The sequence below is a fragment of the Pezoporus occidentalis genome, unplaced genomic scaffold, assembly GCF_034315485.1.
Source record: "Pezoporus occidentalis ecotype Australia unplaced genomic scaffold, CSIRO_AGI_Poc_V1 ctg24, whole genome shotgun sequence".
Taxonomy (NCBI): Eukaryota; Metazoa; Chordata; class Aves; order Psittaciformes; family Psittacidae; genus Pezoporus; species Pezoporus occidentalis.
Genome location: NW_026914285.1, coordinates 7,265,157 through 7,288,074, shown reverse-complemented (window position 1 = coordinate 7,288,074; position 22,918 = coordinate 7,265,157). Strand labels below are relative to the sequence as shown.

General features: G+C 37.6%; 1 protein-coding gene across 11 annotated transcripts in view; it reads left to right on the top strand.

Annotated features, from left to right (window-relative positions):
- SYNJ1 (synaptojanin 1) overlaps window positions 1-22,918 on the top strand; it is a 65,799-nt gene that overhangs the window by 31,237 nt on the left and 11,644 nt on the right. For 6 of the 11 annotated variants that reach the window (XM_062622209.1, XM_062622202.1, XM_062622201.1 and 3 more), the window contains 14 exons: window positions 2,682-2,873; window positions 3,011-3,095; window positions 4,333-4,473; window positions 4,864-5,056; window positions 6,358-6,516; window positions 8,813-8,969; window positions 9,315-9,432; window positions 9,545-9,760; window positions 10,502-10,580; window positions 11,145-11,307; window positions 13,302-13,508; window positions 14,455-14,583; window positions 15,188-15,226; window positions 22,410-22,457. In XM_062622209.1, the coding sequence (XP_062478193.1) occupies window positions 2,682-2,873; window positions 3,011-3,095; window positions 4,333-4,473; window positions 4,864-5,056; window positions 6,358-6,516; window positions 8,813-8,969; window positions 9,315-9,432; window positions 9,545-9,760; window positions 10,502-10,580; window positions 11,145-11,307; window positions 13,302-13,508; window positions 14,455-14,583; window positions 15,188-15,226; window positions 22,410-22,457 (1,926 nt within the window). The remainder of the gene's footprint in view (window positions 1-2,681; window positions 2,874-3,010; window positions 3,096-4,332; window positions 4,474-4,863; window positions 5,057-6,357; window positions 6,517-8,812; window positions 8,970-9,314; window positions 9,433-9,544; window positions 9,761-10,501; window positions 10,581-11,144; window positions 11,308-13,301; window positions 13,509-14,454; window positions 14,584-15,187; window positions 15,227-22,409; window positions 22,458-22,918) is intronic. The other 5 variants (XM_062622210.1, XM_062622205.1, XM_062622212.1 and 2 more) reach the window with 2 other exon arrangements.

The window sequence follows — 22,918 nt, the reverse complement described above, 5'->3', positions numbered from 1 at the left end:
TGATCCACAGGTAATACGTACCTGAAATTAACTGATTCGCTGGCATTTTGTCAGTTTTAAAAACTGTTTGTTGGAATAAACAGTCACATTGTCATTTATGGTGTTGCCATCTAGACTATATCAGCCTAGCTTATAACTCACAAAGGGTCATACATGTCAATGTTTTTTTCAGTTCCTGATCTAACATTTCACTGTGAGTTTCATCTGGATACAAATTGCATATCTTGAAATATACCTACAGTAATTTGGATGATGTAGTAAAATTGCATAGAATATCCCACCAAGAATTTAAAATCAATATTCCCTTTGCAGAACTGATTTCCAAATGTCTGCCTTTCTAATATGAGCAGTAGAATTTTTTCTGCAAAATAACAGAAAATGTAATTGATTGGATTTTAAACATTGTAGAGTGAGATACAATTTTGTTGAAAATATAAATAGCTAGGAATGTGTGGGAAAATAATGTATGTGGGAGGCTCAGGAGCTCTGAAGAACAGTGGGCTCACTCAGTATTTTGGAAAACATGAAAATTTTGGTTTTTTTTAATTCTGATTTGGAAAAAGAGTCATTCTACAATTTAGAAAGCTTGCTAGTTTAAAGGTATGAATTTCATGCTTGTAATAAGCATATTGTCAGTTTGCTTCTAAAGTCAGATCCTATCTTGGAAAGACTTCACATTAGGAGTTCATGATAATGTCACGGGTAGACAATTATTCTATTTTGCAGCTTTTCTTAAAAGCTGTTTGGTAGCAGATAGGAATTATTTGGAGTAACTGTTTAAAGTTAAGCTGAAAATTGCTAAATTTGCAAAAGAAAAAGAATTTGGAGAGAATAAAAGACCAAACTCTGCTTTTCAACTTGGTCAGAGTACTATGAAGGCTAATCTGTGCAGATCCTCACAGTGTCTGTGATGCTGTTTTGGTTCCTCAGGTTCAGGTAATCCTTTGGATGATTTAGGTACTTGTGCATATTGTGGGTACATTTCTTGAACTGGTTTCTCTTCAGTGGTCAGCTTCTGTCCTTGATCCTCAGAGGTTTTTCTGGCATTTGGTGGACTTCCGGAGTGTCACCTACTGTGTGACAGGAGTAGACTCAGTATTTGGCTTTCCCCTGAAGCGTTTAAGTATTGTGAGATCCTTGCTGATTTGTTGACTTACCTGGGTTTTACCTGGGTTACAATAAGGAAAGCATGATCCCAAGTATGATTTGCTTCTAGTACGCCAAGGAGACACCAGTCAGTTCATTGGCTTTTATACGTGATTAGCTCATATATGGATGTATGGTTTGTTCATAGATTCATAGAATGGTTTGGGTTGGAAGGGACCTTAAGATCATCTAGTTCCATCCGCCCTGGAAGGGAGACACCTTCCACTAGACCAGCCTGAGCTCTGAAACATGCTAAGTGAGGAAGGCATGGGTCCCTCATGGAACCTTGTTCAGCAATGAAAGAGTTCACAAACAACAAATATATAATTTTCTCATTTTCCGTTTGTTTCAAAACCATGAGAGCTGGAGAATCCCTGATTTTTATTTTAATTGGGTAGCCAAGATTCTGTAGCAAATTTAAAAGTGATAAGCTTAGAAGAATAACCAAAAAGACAACAACAGCTCGCTAATCATCCTGTGGTGGTGATTTGGGTGAAAATACTGTGCCCAGTAGCTGATCACTTTGCAAGACAGCACACAGTGAATGGAAGAATTCCATCTACTATTGTTTATATGATTCTCACAGGGTCTCATAACTGTGAGATTATTCAAAATAGGTAAATTAATATCACTTAGATAAAGTACAATGCAAACAACACTGTTTACACCTGATGCAATTTCTATTCCACTGAGATTAAAGAAAAAAATGAGCATAATTAAAAAAAAAATATTCAGATCTGTTTGTTTGCATTAGAAAATATTACTGTATGACTGTATTATTCAGCTAATTCATGAAGGGACTTTTAAAATCTCTGTAACTCTAGTGTCTGACCATGGAATAATCTTGTTTATTTGTTTCTCACAATGCCCTTTACAGATGGGTCATTACACTCTCTCCCATCTGGCAGATAGAAACAAGGCACAGAGAAAGGCTGGTGTAACAGGGAAATGAGTTTAATTGTTTTGAATACTAGCCTACTTTCCTCACTAAAGCAGAATTCTAGGAATTCAACTAACCTAAAAAGAATTCAGATTTGTGGCTTGTATGAAAAAATAACGTACCTTACCTATTTAAGTAAATGTAGTATATCAGTCGTTTTTACACTTCTAGAAGTGAGCATATCTGTCAGTTGTTTTTGCAATGGAGATTGAATTTCATGAATGTACTCTGTGAAATGAGGTAGATACCTGTGTTGGCATGTACAAAAAATAGTGGTTTCCATAGAGAATCATACTTAGGGTGAAAGAATGACAGATATTTATAAAACATAGAAATTATGTTTCATTTATGTATCATTTTTATATATATATGTTACTTTGAACAAACTTTCAGTCAGTAGCCTACCCAGACAAGTAGTAGGTCTGCAAATGTACTTCCTCTTGTGAAAAGTTGCATTCATCTTGCTTTCACGATTTAACTTTCTATATGTCTGTGCATGGATTTGTTGCCATTTTTTAAAGGGAAAGATCTCATTGCCAAGTTTCCTGGAGAAACATTCTATATAAAAATAATGTCTTTTCAAATGTTTTTGCAGCATCTGTAAAAGTGCTAAAGAGTATGTGTGAAAACTTTTATAAGTATGCAAAACCGAAAAAAATTAGAGTCTGTGTCGGGACATGGAATGTCAACGGGGGGAAGCAGTTTCGAAGTATTGCCTTTAGAAATCAGACCCTCACTGACTGGCTTCTAGATGCACCAAAGTTAGCTGGAATTCATGAATTCCAAGGTAAAATTTGTGTTCTGACAATTTTTTCTTGAAAAATTCTGATTTTCATAATTAGATCATAAACATTAAAACAGATATGTATATGTCTTGGTTCTTAATTATAAATTACAATTAGATTTTTTAATATTTAAATGCAGATCGCAAAAGCAAGCCTGTAGACATATTTGCCATTGGATTTGAAGAAATGGTGGAGTTAAATGCAGGAAACATTGTGAATGCCAGGTCGGTATACAATCTGTACAGTGCTGTTTAGTTGATAATCACATTTTTTGAGTAAAATGTTATTTATTTTGTTGTTCTGTTTTGTAATGGTTAGGGTTAGTCTGGGTTAATTTTTGACTGTGTTCCAGTTCTCTCTGCCAGTTTCTGTGCCAGGATTGCAGACTTCATCTCAGCTTCCCTAGCAAAGCTGTGATCACTTAGATCATGTCTAATGTAATCTCAAGGATCCAAATATTCACTACTTGGCCATATTTTGGATTGAATTGACCTTCAGCAGCCCCTTAACTTTTTCCTTCATTTAATACTTTGAAGGAATTTACCTCTGATACTTGTAGCATTCTGTGTTGACTGTGCCTTCCTATTGCTTGGAACAGCAAGTCCTGTGAAATTCCTTCCAAGAGCATGTATTGTTGTTATGCCTTTATATAGTGTATTGCATCAAATTTTGATCTGTATAAAGCAAGGCTTCCTTCTACACTGTCAGGTTTTGTTGTCATTCCATGAATTACATGTATATCAATGAGTTTGGATTTTGCAAATCTAGTAGAGGGCGTTATGAAAAAATATTTTTACCAGTGGTGAAGTCTTGATGTGTAGTCCTATTCCCTTTGTCTGTTGTTTTGTCTGCCCATTTTTCATGCTTTCTAGTGTTTAGCTATAACACGTTGGAAGAAGCATCTAAAGCCTGTAATACTGTCAACCTTTGCACAGTCTTTTGTCTTGAGGAGTGGAAGTTTTGTCATCCCCTAATTTCACACTGTGTCTAGTTAACGCTGTCTCCAGGTCTGATATTTTTCATTTATTTCCAATACTAGCTTTGAAAACCATAGTCAGTTAGGTCTCTAAGGAAGTTTCTTCTTGATCAAAGACGTGGACATCTTGTTTTCCAATATTAACTTAGCTCTAGGCCAGAAAGTAGCTCCCTATAAAAATTCTTTGGTTTTGCTCCTCTAGTCTAGCCTCAGAAATAGAGGAAAGATAGCCCTGGCTCCTAACATTGTCTGTGGTGTTGAGAAAAGTGAGGCAGCATTTTATGAGGCTGAATTTGAAATGATGATGTCATGACAGCTTGTGTCTCTGCTAGGAGGCATTTGAGCACCATTCACAACTTGGCTTTGCCTTGCTACCTCAGGGTTTAGTTTAGGTTGTTGTTTGAAGGTTATCCAATTAGCTCAACAGTTTAGATACCTGCTCACTTGTTTTATTTTAAAATTGGCATTTTTCATCTCACTTCTAGCACAACCAATCAGAAGCTCTGGGCCGCTGAGCTGCAGAAGACTATATCAAGAGATTACAAGTATGTGCTGCTGGCTTCTGAGCAGTTGGTGGGCGTCTGCCTTTTTGTGTTCATCAGGCCCCAGCATGCGCCTTTTATCAGGTCAGTGAACACACAGCTGTGCCCAAGTTGGGTCACCTTCAGTTTGCTCTGGATTGCAAGCTAACGTACAAGTGTACTAAGAAGTGTATGAGTTGTTCCATCTTCTGGGGAGCTAGTAGCTTAAATTCTTTTATCATGCTTAAATTATTTTATTCTTTTAGTTTTTAAATGCCTCGTCAGTTGCCAAGAGAGCTTGAAAAGCTGAAGAGTTAAATTGTTACCTCCTCAATAGCTGTTGGCATGGTGTTAAAAAAGCCCAGTGGCCTTACTGCTGAAAGAACAATGTGAAAATGTTCTCTTACCAGCATAATGACTTACTCAGACATACTTAAAGCTGTTAACTTCTGTGCCATTGCATGTGAAGGTTTAATAGTTGTTTAACTCTTTCAGGGATGTTGCTGTTGACACTGTAAAGACTGGCATGGGAGGAGCCACTGGTAATAAAGGTGCAGTAGCAATTCGGATGTTGTTCCATACATCCAGTCTTTGCTTTGTCTGCAGTCATTTTGCTGCAGGGCAATCACAAGTTAAGGAGAGAAATGAAGACTTCATAGAAATAGCTCGCAAGCTCAGTTTTCCAATGGTAAGCAACAGTGTTCAAATTCCATAATGAATAATAAGTTAAACCCTTTGAGCTCCAGCAGTTTCATCCAAAAGCTCTATTTATTTTTTGCACCTCCTCAGATTCCTGTGGAAATCAAATTTCCTTGGGTTAGAGGCCTCAGAGATAATTACGTTCCCACAAGTTTCATTGAAATAGATGACTGCAGAAAAAATATACCTTTCCAGTGTAATGACTGATAGAGATGGTGGTGCATGAATTCAGTGGCTAGCATTAGGCATCAAGGATTTAGCATAGGAGAAAGACCTGATAGATTCCTGACATGCAATGTAGCTTTTGTAGGCACTGGAGTTAATCAACTATGAGAAGAAAATACATGGAAAACAGCACTATTTTCAGTACACATTTCAGTATACTCATTTTAACTTCTTTTTCACTCATTTTTGTCAAGTTGGATTGTGCAGTTCTGCACCATATTCTCATAAAGGATTATCAAACACCAAGTAAAAGTAAATTGATACTTTCATCAGTGCAACAATATTCTTTCTTGAGACTTAAAGCTGTCTTAAATGTTGTAGTTAGACTGTCCTTTGTTACTTTTTATGGCACTATGCAGGATTCTCAGATCTTATTTTATAGTTTTTTTTTTAAATTTCTGTATTTGTCCCCATGGTCATGTTTCAGTTTTTCTTGAAAGTACTGTATTATTATGGTCCCCAGAAACAGTTTCCTAAATGCTGCCGTTTTAATCTGCCAGTTTATCTGCTTTGATTTACTTAAGAGCAATGCAGAAATCAAACAAAGAAGTAAAATTTCTCACTTTAAGCCTTCAGCTTTGTCTGACCTAACAGAGCCCTTCTGTCTCTCCCTAGCCGTAAAATTATATGTAATTGAAAAGTCTTCAAATAATCTCAAGGTTCCAAACAGTCGATACTGTTTTGCCATTTGTCGGGATATTATGCCACAATATCCCAGGGTAGTATTTTGTTCTCCTTTGTAACCTATTTGTGACATATATATCAGTTGCCATCTCAAAGCAGACTTCTAAAACAGGAGTAGAAAGATGAAGAGTTTTGGAATCCAATTCACATGATTCATGTTTCTTTAGAAACTACATAAGAGATGTTGCTGCTTCTTTCATATTCTGTGTGTGTGAATACCGTACACTTGGCTATGTTGTTCTACCATATGAACAGTAAATACTATTGTGTATTTCAGTTGTCCTCATCAGCTTGAAATGATGCATTATGTTTTAAAGTCAGAAATTGAATTTCTGAATCTCTTGGATGTTTTTAACTTCATTGTGTGCCTCTGTTTGACAGGGAAGGATGCTCTTTTCCCATGATTATATCTTTTGGTGTGGTGACTTTAATTATCGAATTGATATTCCAAATGAGGAGGTTAAGGACCTAATACGACAACAGAACTGGGACTCCCTTATTGCAGGAGACCAGCTTATGAATCAGAAAAATTCTGGACAGGTATCTTAAACATATTACTTAAAAATGCTTTATTTTTAGTTTTGGCTTTAGCAGTTTTCTGTGGTGCTTCTGTAAACCTATATCCTCAGTATGTTTTGCTTATCACTTTTTTCCAGGTAGTGGTATGGAAGGGTGCAACAGCAGCATTTAATAACTTATTCATAGTAACTGACCTGAAGAGCCAGTGACACCAAAAAAGGAAACACTATCATCTATTAGAACTTTATGTTGGAATTTACTACTTACATATATATATATTTTAAGCAGGTGCAACTGTTAAAATATGTATCTATAGAAGTTATTTTGGTAATGTTACCAGTTGCTTTAAATTGCTGCAATAATAGGTCTAATGCTGCTACTGTGTCATTTTCTTGGACAAAGTCATAGTCCAAATTGTAGACCTTTCTACTTACTTTGTTACTACAAAAAACAGAGTAGTAAAGTCTGAAGAAACCTTCAGATTTTTAATTTTTAGGGTTTCTTTCAGGTAGCTTCCATAGATCTTTCCAGCTTTATAACTGCTCTAAGTGTCCCCAAATCCTCTATACATCTCTTGTTTTGGTCACATTACCAAACAGTCATGCTGTCTGCCCACTTGAATGTACATCTCAATTTATGTAGGAACTGGGCTTTAAAGAAACTAAATTGAAACTTATCAAGTGTTTTCCCTCCAGCATGTAGCAACTAACAGAATATTTGTAATTAATTAAATTTTGTGTGCAACTGTATGTTATTTCTTTCCAGCTTTATGTGGGAATGCTGTAGATGGTAAAATGACAGATAATCCCGTTGCCTCTGTTGTTAGTTTTGTCTACTTGCCAACACTTTGATCATAAGTAGTGTTTTTTCTGAGTTAGAGTTCTCTTCCATTTGTGCTGGTGTCTTGTGCACCAGAACAGGAGGGAAAACAGTTGAAAAGTTTCAGTTTATTTTTTTGAAAGCCCAATTCCTACATAAAATGAGATGTACATTCAAGTGGGCAGACAGCGTGATCGTGTGGTAATGTGACCAAAACGAGAGATGTATAGAGGATTTGGGGACACTTAGAGCAGTTATAAAGCTGGAAAGATCCATAGAAACTACCTGAATATGAAAAAGACTCAAAATAATCTCCTGACTGGGGAGAAAAAAGGGGGTAGTATTGCACTGTTGGGTAATACTCCATTACTTGAAAGTGACTGACTGGGCAGCAGCAGGTATCAGTTGGCTAGCCAGGGTAGCTCTGTGATTGCATGTGGTTGTTATCTGGTGTATCTGCTGTTCAGGAAAGGCATTTATATAGCTATTTTAAGTAGGTTAAGAAACAATTATCGGAGGCAGAGAAATTGTCTAAGAAGTTGTGGATCTTCTGACATTGATCTTCCGACACAGATTTTTAAATTGGCTGGATTTCAATCTATATTTCCAATAAGAAAAGCAGGCTAACCTGTCATCTGATGCAGACCTAAGTTCGTTTTCTATTTTTCAGATCTCTGATGTTAAATAAAACTCACCATAAAAGTTTAAACTTAAGACTGGAGCTGGTTAAGATAACTAAAGGGTATTAGATTAGTTCTAGTTTAGACACTTAAGGAGGGAACAAATCTCCTGGCCTTCTAGGGTCTTGTGTCAGCTGACTATGTCTGTTTATGTTGCAAAGTACGTAATGGATTTTTTGATTCATTTCAGTTGACACTGTATCTCTAAATACCATACGTCCTCTTGGCAGATAATACCTCCTTTTATTCTGTTTTCTTATTCGCTTGAGAAAAAATGGTGATACCCCCTCTCTCTCTCTAATATTTCAGTTCATATCAAATATATTAAGGACTCTTTCTGTCTCCCACCCCGACCTCCTATTTATAGCTGTCTTATGTCAATTTGGGGGAATGTTTAGCATGTTTAGGTAGATACATGGAATATAAACCTTAATTCCCAACTTTTGCTGACACATGAGCAGCTAACCAGCTAATTAAAGTGCTGTGGACAGCATCTGTGTTCTGGGTGACCACAAGTTCTGAATGACGTTAGAGGAACTGTAGGTTGCTCATGAGCCTGGGTTTAAAGATATAAATGTTGGCATACTTCTGTTTGATGATGATCTATCTGGGTCAGGGTCACTATTTAGTCTTAGTGGCAAATGTAGGGTGTTTTCAGCAGATAAAATTTGGAGAAGGATTCATATTATCAAATTACTATTTTTTTTAATATGTTTACAGATTTTCACTGTTAGAAAAGAGAATTCTCATTAGTTTCAAGCAGTTTCCCATCTGTTTCTGTCTTCTGGCATGACGCGTAACTGCCTTGTTTCTTACAGATTTTTAGGGGATTTTTGGAAGGCAAAATAAATTTTGCTCCCACATACAAATATGATCTGTTTTCTGATGACTATGACACCAGTGAAAAATGTCGCACACCAGCATGGACAGATCGTATTCTCTGGAGAAGAAGAAAATGGCCTTTTGACCGATCAGGTTTGAGTGCTTCCTTAAGTTGTTTAAAGTATTCTTTTCACTGGCTTATAGAATCCGATTAGTGACATTCACAGTGCTAGTGATTCTGAACTTCTGTCCCTGACTTTGTATGAAACAAAGCTGATAATAGCATCTACAGTAAACACAGTGATGCTGAACAAGAGGATCAAGAATCAGGTGCCAGTTACTGATATTTCAGTACTTCAAAAGTATTGGTTTTATCTGTAGAACACTTGGTTTTGGTTTACTTTCTTTTTTCTCTATTTACAAATAATTTATTTTTTAAAGCATGTTCTTGCAATCATGGTGGTTTTCCCCTTTTGTTTTCATTAATACTGGCTGTAGCTGAAGACCTGGATCTTCTGAATGCTAGTTTTCACAGTGACAGTAACGTCCCTTATACATGGAATCCTGGTACTTTGTTGCACTACGGAAGAGCAGAGCTGAAAACATCTGATCATAGGTTTCAGTTTTATTTTATACATTACTTCCTAATAATTGAAAATTTGATACTCATATTGTGTACTTTGTTGTTCAGATACTCTGCTTACAGCTCTTTCTTGTATATTTCAAAGGCCTGTGGTTGCATTGATTGACATTGACATATTTGAAATTGAAGCAGAAGAGAGACAAAAGGTTTATAAGGAGGTGATTGCAATGCAGGGACCACCTGATGGTACTGTAATGGTCTCCATCAAAAGTTCTTCAGCAGAAGAAAACTATTTTGATGACAACTTAATTGATGAACTTCTTCAAAAATTTGCAGGCTATGGTGAAGTTATACTTATAAGGTTAGAAAGACTTTTTACATTTCATCTTCATTCCTCTTCATTGTTCCCACCTATTTCTTGAATAAAGTTACTTTCATAGTGGGCATTTCAGTTACAATCTGCTCTGCTTAATTTTTAACATTTAGATTTCAACTTTCATGTCTTTACAGATAAAAGTAAGTTGTACATACCTGTATGTGTCTTAGTTTTCAGACTTAATTTTTCCTGTTGCTCTTTATTTTTGAGATAGAGTATGCTACTGACTTTGTATTGTAAAATTAAGTTAGTAATTTTAAAAGACTAAACTGTTAATTGAACTGTAAGTGTTGTGGTATTTTGTTGGGGCTTGGGGGTTGTTTTGGTTAGAATTGGGTTTTGTGGGTTGGGTTTTTTTTGTTGATTGGGTGGGGTTTTTTTTTCAGAAGACTAGGAGCATAGTTCCAAGTCCGTATTGTGATGACATGTGGGACAACTATTACAAATATCTAACCTGTAAGCCACACAATTACTGTTGAATGTGTAACTGCAGTCATATAATTTTTAAGAGGACAGTGCTTTCACTCTGTGTTATTTACCTGGTTCTCTCTTTTGCTTGTTGTTGTAAGGATGCATTCAGTTAAAGCTTATTAACCAATTATATTTTAACGAACTTAATAAATAATTCTTCTCTGTGAAATGAACCACTGAAAAACCTGTAAGAGGCTTAAAAAGTCAGTTGATAGGATAACATATTTTAATTATTGTTTCCAATGGGCTTTGCAGGTTTGTAGAAGACAAGATGTGGGTAACATTTTTGGAAGGAAGCTCTGCTTTGAATGTTATGAATTTGAATGGTACTGAGGTAATGCAAAAATTACTGAACTTTCCTATAGGAAGAGAAAATCCAAATTTCTTAAGACTACTTGATTGGAGCCAGGGTTTTTAATTTGTCCATTTTTTTTAAGAATAAAGTTTTTCATGTTCCATACTAGGCTGTTGCATCCAGTTTTATTTTGCGGGGTTTTTTTGTTTGGTTGGTTTACTTTTAGTAGTCACGTAGCTTTATTAATGTAGTGTATAAGCAAGTCTTGTTTTTCTTTTCGAAGAGTAGTGTTTCTGTTGGAATAAAGAAACCTGAAGTTTTCCTGTTAACTAAAAAGGAAAATCTTATGAGACAAGTTGTTAGTTTTTCTTTAGGGAAATATTAAATAGCTATAATTAACAGTTTAAACTGCATAAATGTACTTAATTACCAAAATGAAGTGAAAAGCATAATTACTTCTGTGATGTGTCAGTATTACTTTTTAGTGCCAGAAATTCTGATAACCTTACTTGTGACATTTTCAGTATTTTTTGTTTGTTTTTAAATCTAGAATGCTGAATTTTAACAGTTTCTGGTTTGTGCATACCTTTTTTGTCAATTCAGCTACTAGGAAGGATTATAAACATAAGTTTGAAAAATCCAGATTGGATCAGAACTTTGGAAGATGAAATGAATCTAGAGAAGATTAATATTGCGCTACCTTCATCAACAAGCTCCACTTTGCTTTGTGAAGATGCTGAGGTTACTGCTGACTATGATATGGAAGGTGTGTTGAAATAAAGCACTTATCATTTTGAAATGTTTACAGTCCTAAATAATGTGGTTAATTTAATGCATATATAAATACTTTAACAAGTTTATACCAGTCTTAAATAGATAAATTAGAAATCCTGTTATTTCCAGTAATATCTTGACAACTTGTTGAGGAGTGTTAGTTTGCACTTGTATCTCAAGGTTTTACTAATTTGCTGACAGTCTTCATTCTTCTCAGTTTATCCTGTGACCTACCCTCTCAGGGTCACTTCTTTCAGGCAACTTTTACTGTTGATGAAGACACCCTATAAGCAGGATATACAAAACTTCAGAGTGCAAAGCAATTATTTTTTTTGCCAATGTGCATAATACATTAATAGGACACTGAATATTTACCACCCCCAAGAAGACAACAGGTAAGCCTTTGACAGGCAGGCAGATACGAGTGGGGCAAGGAAACCTTCAATCTCTGTTGCTCTTGAAATGGGCTGATCTTTGGCATTGATGAGTTTCATTTCACTGGTTTTTGTCAGTTTTGTTTTTTCACCGGAGGGTTTTTATATCTTTTCATGTCATACTTCTTTAGCATAATCCTCAAGTTGCTGAATATCACTATTGCAGCAATAGTGCCTCTGCATTTTTGCCTTTCTTTACTTGCATGTTTCTTATCTATGGACTTTGTCACATCTTATTTTTTAATCTGTTAATTAATTTTTAGGAAAGATCTGATTCACTCTCTTCTCTACATTGAAAAATATTCTTCTTATATCGTTCGCAAATAAAGCAGCTGTTTTTTGAACAGCAGCAAAGCCACACACGCACACCCCTTACCTGCTGACACTTCCTGTGTGTATTGCGTTTCCATATGTATTTTACAAGGTTGTTTTTTGTAACTACTTGAACAGATGTAGTTTCTAGATGTAGTCACTGTGTCTATATTGATTTATTCTCAGTAGTTCATTTGCTTTGAATTTCTATCCAAGCTCCTTAAGGGTAAACATCATGTTGCAAAAGTTTCAAGAAAACAGATGGCGGTTATGTATACCGAAAAGAGTAGACTAAAAGGGTTTTTTACAAAGGTGTTTCAGAAAGGGATATATGTTTTGGTAAGGGTACATGTATGGGAAACCTGCATGAAAAGTTGGAATTGGTGATAGTCTCAATGTCATAAGGTGCTTCATCTGTTTTCCAATGCAGGTAGAAAACAGGACTTTCACAGTTTAGACGCTTCTATGGTTGGTTGATTTTATTAATAGTCCTCTGTGAAATATCATGATTCCCTTCAAATGTGACATCTCGAATCCCACAAGACTCTTGGATCAAGAGCTATTATCTAATTGGCAGCCTGATTACTCTGTTACTGCTGAGCAGTGCAAAGTTGAAGATGGAACTTCTGTAGAACAGTGTTGTTCATGAACCTTGGAAGAGAGGATTACTATGGTCCTGTTGGACTGCGATGGGATAATTGTCTATTTTAGGCATTTTGAATATCAACATGAAAATATTCTAAATTGACAGTTTATTTTTCACAGGCAGGTCCATGTTGAACCTTTTTTTTTAAACATCATTCCACCTTTTCAAACAGAAGGTATTACAAATAGAAGATATCTTAAAATCCCCTGCCCAGCCTTCTGAAGTATAAGTGAAGCTTGCCATCTATTGCAAAGCAGGGAAATAATTTTTGCAGAGACCTTCCTTGTAAAGCTGATTGTTTGGTTAAGCAATGTTATGGTTGCCACTCTATTATAATTACCAACAATATATTTCTATAATACATATTGTGCATTTGGAGTATTTTCAACCAGTTTGAATATATATGCATTCTTCATATATAATTTTACGATGCAAGAATCATGCTTTGGTTGCTGAGCTAATTCCTTGGAACTTGAAGGTTTTTTGTAGAAAATCCCATGCCTAGAATAAGTTTATAATTTCTCCACTTCCTAAAACAAAAACCTATTGTTTCCTTTATTTTACATGATTTTTCTTCTTTGGGGTGTTATTTAGGAGACATTGATGACTACAGTGCAGAAGTAGAAGAAATCCTTCCTCAGCATCTGCAGCCTACTTCAAGCTCTGGTCTTGGAACCTCCCCAAGCTCTTCGCCACGTTCCAGTCCCTGTCAATCCCCTACGCTGTCAGATGGACCTGCCCTCCCAGTGAGACCGAGCAGAGCACCGGCAAAAACTCCTGGACCACCTGTTTCCACACACAGTGTGTATTACATTGCTCAACTGCCTCTATTACTACTATACAATCTGGCAGCCCTCTGTCCCAGTGGTAGAATACTATCTTATGGATTATTTTTAATAGAGCTTTTAGATTAATATAAAAGGCTATTCTTATCATTATCTAGCGTTTTCTGCATAAGTGGCAATAGGCAAATCACCTCATTCTTTGTCTTGGTTCTAATGAGCAGTAGAAGAGCTTTGTTTCCTGTGTCCATGGATCTGCACTGCTGCAAGCTACCTAACTTGCTCTAGTTCTTTAGCATTTCATCACGAAAGAGACAGCTCAAAAAATTATGTGGTTAATAGGCTTTCTAATATGATTAGTTTTAAACCTCTGCTGAAAAATTCCGTTGTAGTGTGTCAGTATCATCTTAATTCGCTTCAGTCATACTCTTCAAATACAGCCCATTTCAGTTAATGCTCCTATCAGCCATAATATGTAAATTGTAATATGTAGGTTTGTAAATAGCCTGTGTAATATGAAAGCTACTATTTAAACACAACTTTATTTCAGTGACAAAGGTGATATTTAAAATTACAGTGTTTGGAATGGCTTCTAGAGCAGTTTATTTCAATGTAATTTGGAGTACCTTCACAAAAACTGCTAAAATTCCTTCAGAATTCCCCTTGTAACATTTTTTTCTAGAGCACTTAGTTCAAAATTTGGAACTCTTTAATTTCTAAGAATGTTCAGGATTCTATGAAAAGCATGTACTGATTAAAGCATATGAGACAATAATCTTGGCTTAGGGAATCTGCTGCTTTTCTCCATTGGCTTATTCCTTTTGTTTTCCCTCTCTCAAAAACTTTGTTTCCAGGGCTGATGACTGACTGTCCTCTGCAAAAATAACTTGCTATTAGAACAGCTTTACTGTGATTAGAATGTACAAGTAATTAATGTTTGCATTGTTTTCTGTCATCTTGTTCAGCTGAATTTCAGGTTGGCACCCAGCAGAAAGAGTCTTCTCAGAGCCTGGAGCCTAAGCGTCCTCCTCCACCTCGCCCAGTTGCTCCTCCTGCGCGACCCTCTCCACCACAGAGGCCACCTCCACCATCAGGTAATGCAGTAATGTGCATCAGGTGGTCAGGAGTATTTTGTGTCAAGTTTGTGAGGTGACCTTTGAAGTCCACACCCAAACTATATATTACATTTTGGCTTGGGACTCAATGGAACATACCATTTTTTCACCAAAATGTTGAGTTGGTACATTTAATAGTAATAGCTCTATGGGAAAAAACAGCATTTTCCAGTACCATTTAAATACTGTTGTCTTTGCTTAGTGAATAAGTTTAAAAAAAATTATAAACTTTCACAATTTAAAAGTGCGGGCTTCCTACAGCAGTGTTTACTCAACATTTTTATTTCTATAGCATCTTCATTTTTAAAAGACAAATAGTCTTGTGCATTCATTGATTATATTCCTTTAATTTGGGCATCAGTATGTGTGCATTTTATCATGTCGAAGTTCTTAATGTAGAGTTCATCTGGATCATCTGAAAATGTAAACAATTGAGCACTAAGAGAAACTGGATGTTCAGAAGCATATGGGCAACATAATTAATAACTGACCCTTGTCATTTTAACTTTCTCATTCTTTTTCTTCCCTCTTACTGTACTGATACTTTTCATTATTGCTGCATTCATTTCTTAAATACTGTAAGGCGGTAGGAGTCCTGCACCTGCTAGAAAAGAATATGGAGGTAATGATTTTAATTGTTTTCAAATATGACTATGTAGCGAAACTACTATGATGGTCTGTTATGCCAGTACTTAATATGACGATGTCCAAAGGTATAAAAATGGGTAATACTTGAATGTCAATGTAATCAGTTTCTCAGGGTTTGTATCCCCTTCTGAATTACATTTGACTTTTTAGTGAGATAGTATTTCTCCAGAAGTTGCTATATTATAGTCAGAGAGATTAAAATTGTCACAGGTATTTATTACTTGGTCCTGGTCAAAATACACCATGCTAACTTTTCTGTCGAAGCAGAAACCTGTTTATTTGTGTTTATTTGTGAAAGGCTAGCTTTTTTCCTCACAGTCTACAACAAGGAGCATTGCAAAACTGATTGCGATTGTGGCTACTTGCAGTGGTTGGCCATTAATTAATTGTTCAAGTTGAAACTACTGCTGATGGGTAGTTTATTTTTTGTTTCCAAGTCCGATATGTGCTCCTAAGTCCTTCCTAGAGACATGAAACATCCTCCGTGGTTCTTGGAACTAGCCTATACTTCAGAAACACAAATTTAGCAAAGGAATTTATTTGGTTACTTTGAAGTCATTTGAGAGCTACATGTCTGTACTCTTGTAATTCCTTCCCTCTTGATAATGCTGGTGATCTTATCAACCCTTCTGACTAGTTTTGGTTTTTCCCAGCTTGGTCTGGTTTTGCATGTAATACCAACTTACACATTCTCAGAAGTGCTTCTTCTTGAAACTAATCTTTGTCCTTCTTTGTCCACACTTGGTAACTGAGCTGTTCTGCTTGGACCTAAATCAGCTCATTAATACATGGGATAGAGTGAGAATAGTGAGTGGCTCTGAAATACTTTCTTAATGGCTCTTCAGATACTACCACTTAGTTGGTAGGAAAGAGGAGTTTTTGAGAAAATAATTCATAAGCTTTGAGCAGTCTCAGAAAATAAGCAAAACTATTTTACATAGTATTTAAATATCCACTAACTTAGTCTGATCTCTGGCAGAGATGTGCATGGCTTTTAGATGCACTTGAGTGGAGGAGATCATTATGCCAAAGGCATAATATCTCAAATTAGTTAAAATGCTTAAGTTTTAAAATATGGCCAATTTATACATAATGTGTTACCTATGTGAGATTTATTTCCTTATTCTACTTCAGCCTTATATAGTTTTATCTGCACTGATACAATCCTGTTTGCCTGATTTGTTCCAGTTGTGCAAAAACTAGCTTTTTTTACCCTTTTTCCCAACATAGCTTCCCATAAAGAATTGTAACTTGCATAAAACTTGCTTTTTATGCAGTCTTTTAAAAGAGATTGTGATGACCTGAAGTTCATCCCACTTTTTCTGTCCTCCTGGGTTTTCCACTCATGATGTACATTTATAAGTCATAATGCTTTGCTGTTCTGCAGTACCCGAGCTCAGCTCAGAGCAAGTTAGCGCAGGACTGGAAGCAGCATAAATGTCATAGTGTGATACCACGCTTGAGGAAATGACATCTGTTTGTTTTACCTAGAAGGCTTCTAAAGCACTGTGAAAATGTCCCTGTGTACTGTATATCAAACTTTTAGACTTCTGTAGCACATGCAAAGTGACACTGATCATGTCTTTAAAATGTCATACATCTTAAATGTTACGGGTTTTTTTTTGCTCATGTGTTCTAACCTTTTTTTTCTGAGTGCTGCACTGCCTTCAATGCCCATAACATTTCTTCTGATGGCTCAGTATGCTTTGGAGACAGGAGTAGGATTTGGGCATCTAAGGTTTAGGGGGTTTTGTAGAGTTTGGTCATATTTTACATCAGAAGTAACTCAGAATTCAAGGGAACAAGTCTATATGCTTATTGCAGGGGGTTGCAAAGTGTAGACTTATTGCCTGCTAATGCCAAAGACTTCCACTGAGGATTTTATAAGCTCTCATTGTTCATAGTTAAAAAATAAAATGTTGCACTCTGTTTACGCAAGATTTTTTTTTTAATACATTACAGAGTAAATGTTTACAGAACATAAAAAATTATAAAGGCTGCTGGTTATCAGTCACTTAAAGTTAAAAAGAATATTTCTTTTGTTGTGTTTTTTCCTATAATAATATTAGTCAGACTTTTCCTGATTAATGCAGGAAAGGCTTATAGTTGTCTCTTATCATTGGTTTAAACTGTTAAAATGGGGTGAAGATTGGGTTAAGACTGAGGGAATGCCCAGTATTTTCAGTATATGCAACAACATGGGTAAAATGCACTACATCTTCAGTGGGATTATCCTCCAAATAAATAAACTTAGAAAAAACAGTACTCAAGTTGACATTAAAAGAAATGCAAGTACGTTAAGCTATGAAAGTGCGTGCACCCAAACAGCAAGTACTTAGTAGTGTACACTGATAATTATAGTCACTCATTAAACTTAGTCTTCCAGGAACCATTCAACATCATTATTTTTCTCCTGTAGCTTTTTTTTTTTCAGAGCATTGTTCAGGTGCATTGGGATATGTCAGTCATTTTGAAAAAGCTTTTTCTTCCTTCTTTCTATTTTTTTAAATATGGAGAACTACCTTCTTTTCTTGGTGAAGAAGAAATGTTCAGTAATGGCGGAAACAAGTAGCCTTACACAGTAAATGCATTGTTCAAATATAGGCAAATAGCCGAGATTTCATATATAGAATCATAGAATAGTTAGGGTTGGAAAGGACCTTAAGATCATCAAGTTCCAACCCCCCTGCCATGGACAGGGACACCTCATGCTAAACCATATCACCCAAGGCCTCGTCCAACCTGGTCTTGAGCACTGCCAGGGATGAAGCATTCACAGCCTCCCTGGGCAACCCATTCCAGTGCCTCATCACCCTAACAGGAAAGAATTTCCTCCTTATATCCAGTCTAAACTTCCCCTGTTTAAGTTTTAACCCATTCCTCCTTGTCCTATCACTACAGTCCCTAATGAAGAGTCCCTCCCTAGCATCCGTATAGGCCCCCTTCAGATACTGGAAGGCTGCTATGAGGTCTCCAAGCAGCCTTCTCTTCTCCAGGCTGAACAGCCCCAACTTCCTCAGCCTCTCTTCATACAGGAGGTGCTCCAGTCCCCTGATCATTCTCGTGGCCCTTCTCTGGACCTGTTCCAACAGTTCCATGTCCTTTTTCTGTTGAGGACACCAGAACTGCACACAATACTCCAGGTGAGGTCTCACAAGAGCAGAGCAGAGGGACAGGATCACCTCCTTCGACCTGCTGGTCACGCTCCTTTTGATGCAGGCCAGGATACAGCTGGCTTTCTGGGCTGCAAGCGCACACTGAAGCCGGCTCATGTTCATTTTCTCATCAACCAACACCCCAAGTCCTTCTCTGCAGGGCTGCTCTGAATCTCTTCACTGCCCAACCTGTAGCTGTGCCTGGGATTGCTCCGACCCAGGTGTAGGACCTTGCACTTGGCATGGTTAAACTTCATGAGGTTGGCATCAGCCCACCTCACAAGTGTGTCAAGGTCCCTCTGGATGGTATTCCTTCCCTCCAGCGTATCAACCGAACCATACAGCTTGGTGTCATCGGCAAACTTGCTGAGGGCGCGCTCAATCCCACTGTCCATGTCAGCGATGAAGATGTTGAACAAGAGCGGTCCCAACACCGATCCCTGAGGGGCACAACTCGTTACTGGTCTCCAGCTGGACACTGAGCCATTGACGACAACTCTTTGTGGGTGGCCATCCAGCCAGTTCTTTATCCACCGAGTGGTCCATCCATCAAATTGATGTCTCTCCAATTTAGAGACAAGGATGTCGTGTGGGACAGTGTCGAACGCTTTGCACAAGTCCAGGTAGATGGCATCAGCTGCTCTACCCCTGTCCATCAGTTCTGTAGCCCCATCATAGAAGGCCACCAAATTGGTCAGGCAGGATTTCCCTTAGTGAAGCCATGCTGGCTGTCACCAAGCACCTTGTTGTTTTTCATGTGCCTTAGCATGCCTTCCAGGAGAATCTGCTCCAAGATTTTGCCAGGCACAGAGGTGAGACTGACTGGGCTGTAACTCCCCGAGTCATCCATTTTCCCCTTCTTGAAAATGGGGGTTATATTTCCCTTTTTCCAGTCATCAGGAACTTCACCTGACTGCCAGGATTTCCCAATTATGATGGCCAGTGGCTTTGCAACTTCATTCGCCAGCTCCTTCAGGACCCACAGATGGATCTCATCAGGACGCATGGGACTTGTGCACGTTCAGATTTTTAAGATGGTCTCGAACCAGATCCTCTTCTACAATGGGAGCAAGGTCTTCATTCCCACAGTCCCTGCGTCTGCCTTCCAAGACTTGGGTGGTTTGGTCAGAGCATTTGCCAGTGAAGACCGAGGCAAAGAATTCATTCAGAACCTCAGCCTTCTCCAAATCCTGTGTAGCCAGTTCTCCTGAGGGCTTCCTGAGGGGGCCTACATTCTCCCTAGTCTGGCTTTTATTTGCTATGTACCTGTAGAATCCCTTCCTGTTATCCTTAACATCCCTAGCCAAGTTTAATTCTAACTGGGCCTTAGCTTTCCTAACCTGGTCCCTAGCTTCCCGGACAGCATCCCTGTACTCTTCCCAGGCCGCCTGTCCTTGCTTGCACTTATTATAAGCCTCTTTTGTCAATCAAATTTTCCTCAGGAGCAGCTCCTTATCCATCCAAGGAGGTCTCCTGGCCCTCCTGCTGCACTTCCTTCTAGTTGGGATGCAACACTCCTGAGCTTGTAGCAGGTGATCCTTGAATATCAACCAAGAGTCTTGGGCCCCTCTGCCCTCTAGGGCTGTATCCCATGGAACCTTCCGAAGCAGGTTCCTGAAGAGGCCAAAGTCTGCTCTTTTGAAGTCTAGGGCAGTGAGCTTGCTGCACGCTCTTCTCACTGTCCTGAGGATCTCAAATTCGAGCATCTTGTGATCGCTGCATCCAAGGCTGCCCTGGAGAGTCACATTTCCAATGAGCCCTTCCCTGTTATATAAGCACACACAGATATACACACATACACTTGTGTACATACATGCACATTTTACTTTAAGAGAAGTTGGGGTTTCTTTATTTTCAATAAAGCTAATGTGTATATGTAACCTTTGCAAAGCATGGAGTTCTGTCTAAAGATGTCAAGGCAGGAGTTACAGTTTGTTTCTATGTAAATCCAGTCACTTTCCTTAAATACTGTTTAAAGCAAGTATGTGATATCTTTACTTGCAAAATACTGTTTCAAACTGCAATAGAGATTTTAAGCCATATACAGACTAGAGTAACAGTTTAACATGCTACCCAAAAATGTGTTTCATGATCAGATACAGATTTTTTCACTGTCCTTAAGATTAAAATCCTCCTATAGTGCCAATTATGATAGCATTATCACAGCACCACAATTTTACTTTCTCACCGTTAAAGAATACTATTAGCAAGTAAAATTTGAGGTATTTGACCTTTATGCCCTTTCTCTCCCATATAATGAATATTTTTAAAATTGCAAAACCTTTCAAAATCCTCATGCATGAAAGTCTTCCTATGTATGGTGTGCCAGCATAGAGACATGTCTGTGGTCAAAGAGGTTCCCTACTGCCTTTTGCCTGAAAGGAGTTTACTTTATAAATCATCTTGCGTAAACCGAGATTTGCTTAACAAGAGCATCCTGAAAATACCTATTATAAGTATGGGTTGAGTTGAGCTTTGGAAGGGGAATGTGCAGATCCGTGAAATGAACAGGCTCATTCCCTGCTCTTGGAGAGGTTTTATTGTGCCCCTTTCCATTAATACTCTGAGATGAACAGTTAGCTGTTCAGAGGGTTCAGTGGAGTTTCCTGTATTCTGTTGGGCTGCTCTCCACCTTCCTTTATTTTCCTCCAGGTAGCAGGTAGGCTTCTCATAGCTTATGGGTTACCACTTACTTTCGTCTCCTGGGGTTCCTCTGGGTTGCATGGGAGCTAGAACCTGAAAGCAATTATGTGTTCTCAGGCAGCATTCTCCTCGTGTGCCCCCTCCTTGCAAATGCTCTCTGTTCATCCCTCCTCAGTGCTGCTTCTCTTGCAGAGAAGTTCACTATCAGAAACTTTTGCAATGTATATCTAATGTTAATTGGCAGAGCCTGAAACTCACCCAGAATATATAACATATGCTAGTATTTAACATCTTTGAACCAGCTGTTCAGCAAAACCAGAGATATGACATATCTGGAGATAATCACATACCAGCCTCATGCAGCCTTCACTCTTCCTACTCTGAGTGACACCTCCACCCATATCTGACAAAATTCACAGCACTCTTTCCAGATCATAGAGAGCTCCTGAGCAGATACCACACATTGGCACATGATGAGAAAGCATGAGGCTGTGTCATCGCTAAGGCAAAAGTTGTTTTTAAGGTAGGCTTCTTGAACACTGGCTCCCTTTCCTTCCTCTGTACTTGAGCCACTCCAGAGTTGCCAGATATTACTGGTACTTTTTACTATGTGCATGCCTTAAGGATTTCTCCTTGCATACGGTCTAGTGTTATGTATGTCCTGCCATGTTTTTACCATACAATTTTAAGGATCCAGTATGTGCTTGATCATACTGCAAAAACAAAACAATTCAGCATGGTTATGCATGATTAAAAATCTTCTTTCAGTCTGAACTGTAACATCTACTGTGCACCATTTGACACAGCTTTCCTAACTGCAGAATGCTGCTTGGACATAACTTCGTCATACAGTTCTGTAGGATACTTTTATATAGAGTGGGAAACATTTCTTCCATAAAATTGCTTATACACATGTAGTCTTGGCAGAAACATACTACACAGTATTTCTTCTAAAATTCAGGAAGCAGACTTAATGTTACAGGTTATAACTGATGTACCTGTTTATTTTCACACGTCTGAATATAGGCATGTGCTCTGCTTTCACAGAGTTTCAAGACTGACGTTTAAGACCATTCTGAATTTATAAAAGTTTGTGGAGAGTGAATACTGAAGAAATGAAATTACCTTCCACTGTAATGTAAAATTGAAATAATAGCATGTTTCTAAACATGATTGTTGTTCATATCAGTCTGGTTTCCCCATGCTGCTACAAACAGTTATCTCCTACAAGTAACATAATTCAGCTAGGCATTTTTTTAATTGTGTAAAGCTGTCTTGTGGCAGTGTCTTTCTGGTTTTACTTTCTCAATCTACTGCTTTTCTTATGCAATATACAGCTTCTCTTCTTTCTCTGAAAAGGTCTTGGAGCTCCTCCCAGTCCTGGGGTAGCTAGGAGAGAAGTAGAAGGTAACATAACAATTTTTGTATTCTAGAAATGGATTTCTAATTTAATACTTGAGTAATATTATTGCCCTTGTACTACTAAAGGTGGTTTCATGAAGATATTTATTGTGTAGGATCTTTCTTCTTTTATTTAACATGGTTTTCAGACAGCCAGGTTGCTTTCTGGTTTTCAGTGATGGTATGAATTGTTATAGAAGGCAGTCTTAATTTATGAGAAAATGAGGTGAAAATTTAGACTGAGCTGATCAAGAAGAATGCTTTCAAGGCTGGCTCTCAGATAAAGCTGTAGCTGACTGCTAGAGTACATACTGTACTTGTAACAAAATCAGGAGTCTAGGAAGCCTGATTTATATGTTCACATATTCTGGGGAGAGGAACTTCCATGTAAGTAATTTAGCCTATAATTTAACATTTTGTCTCTTCCTAAAGAGCATAGTGTAGGTATTCTGATTCTGATACCTAAA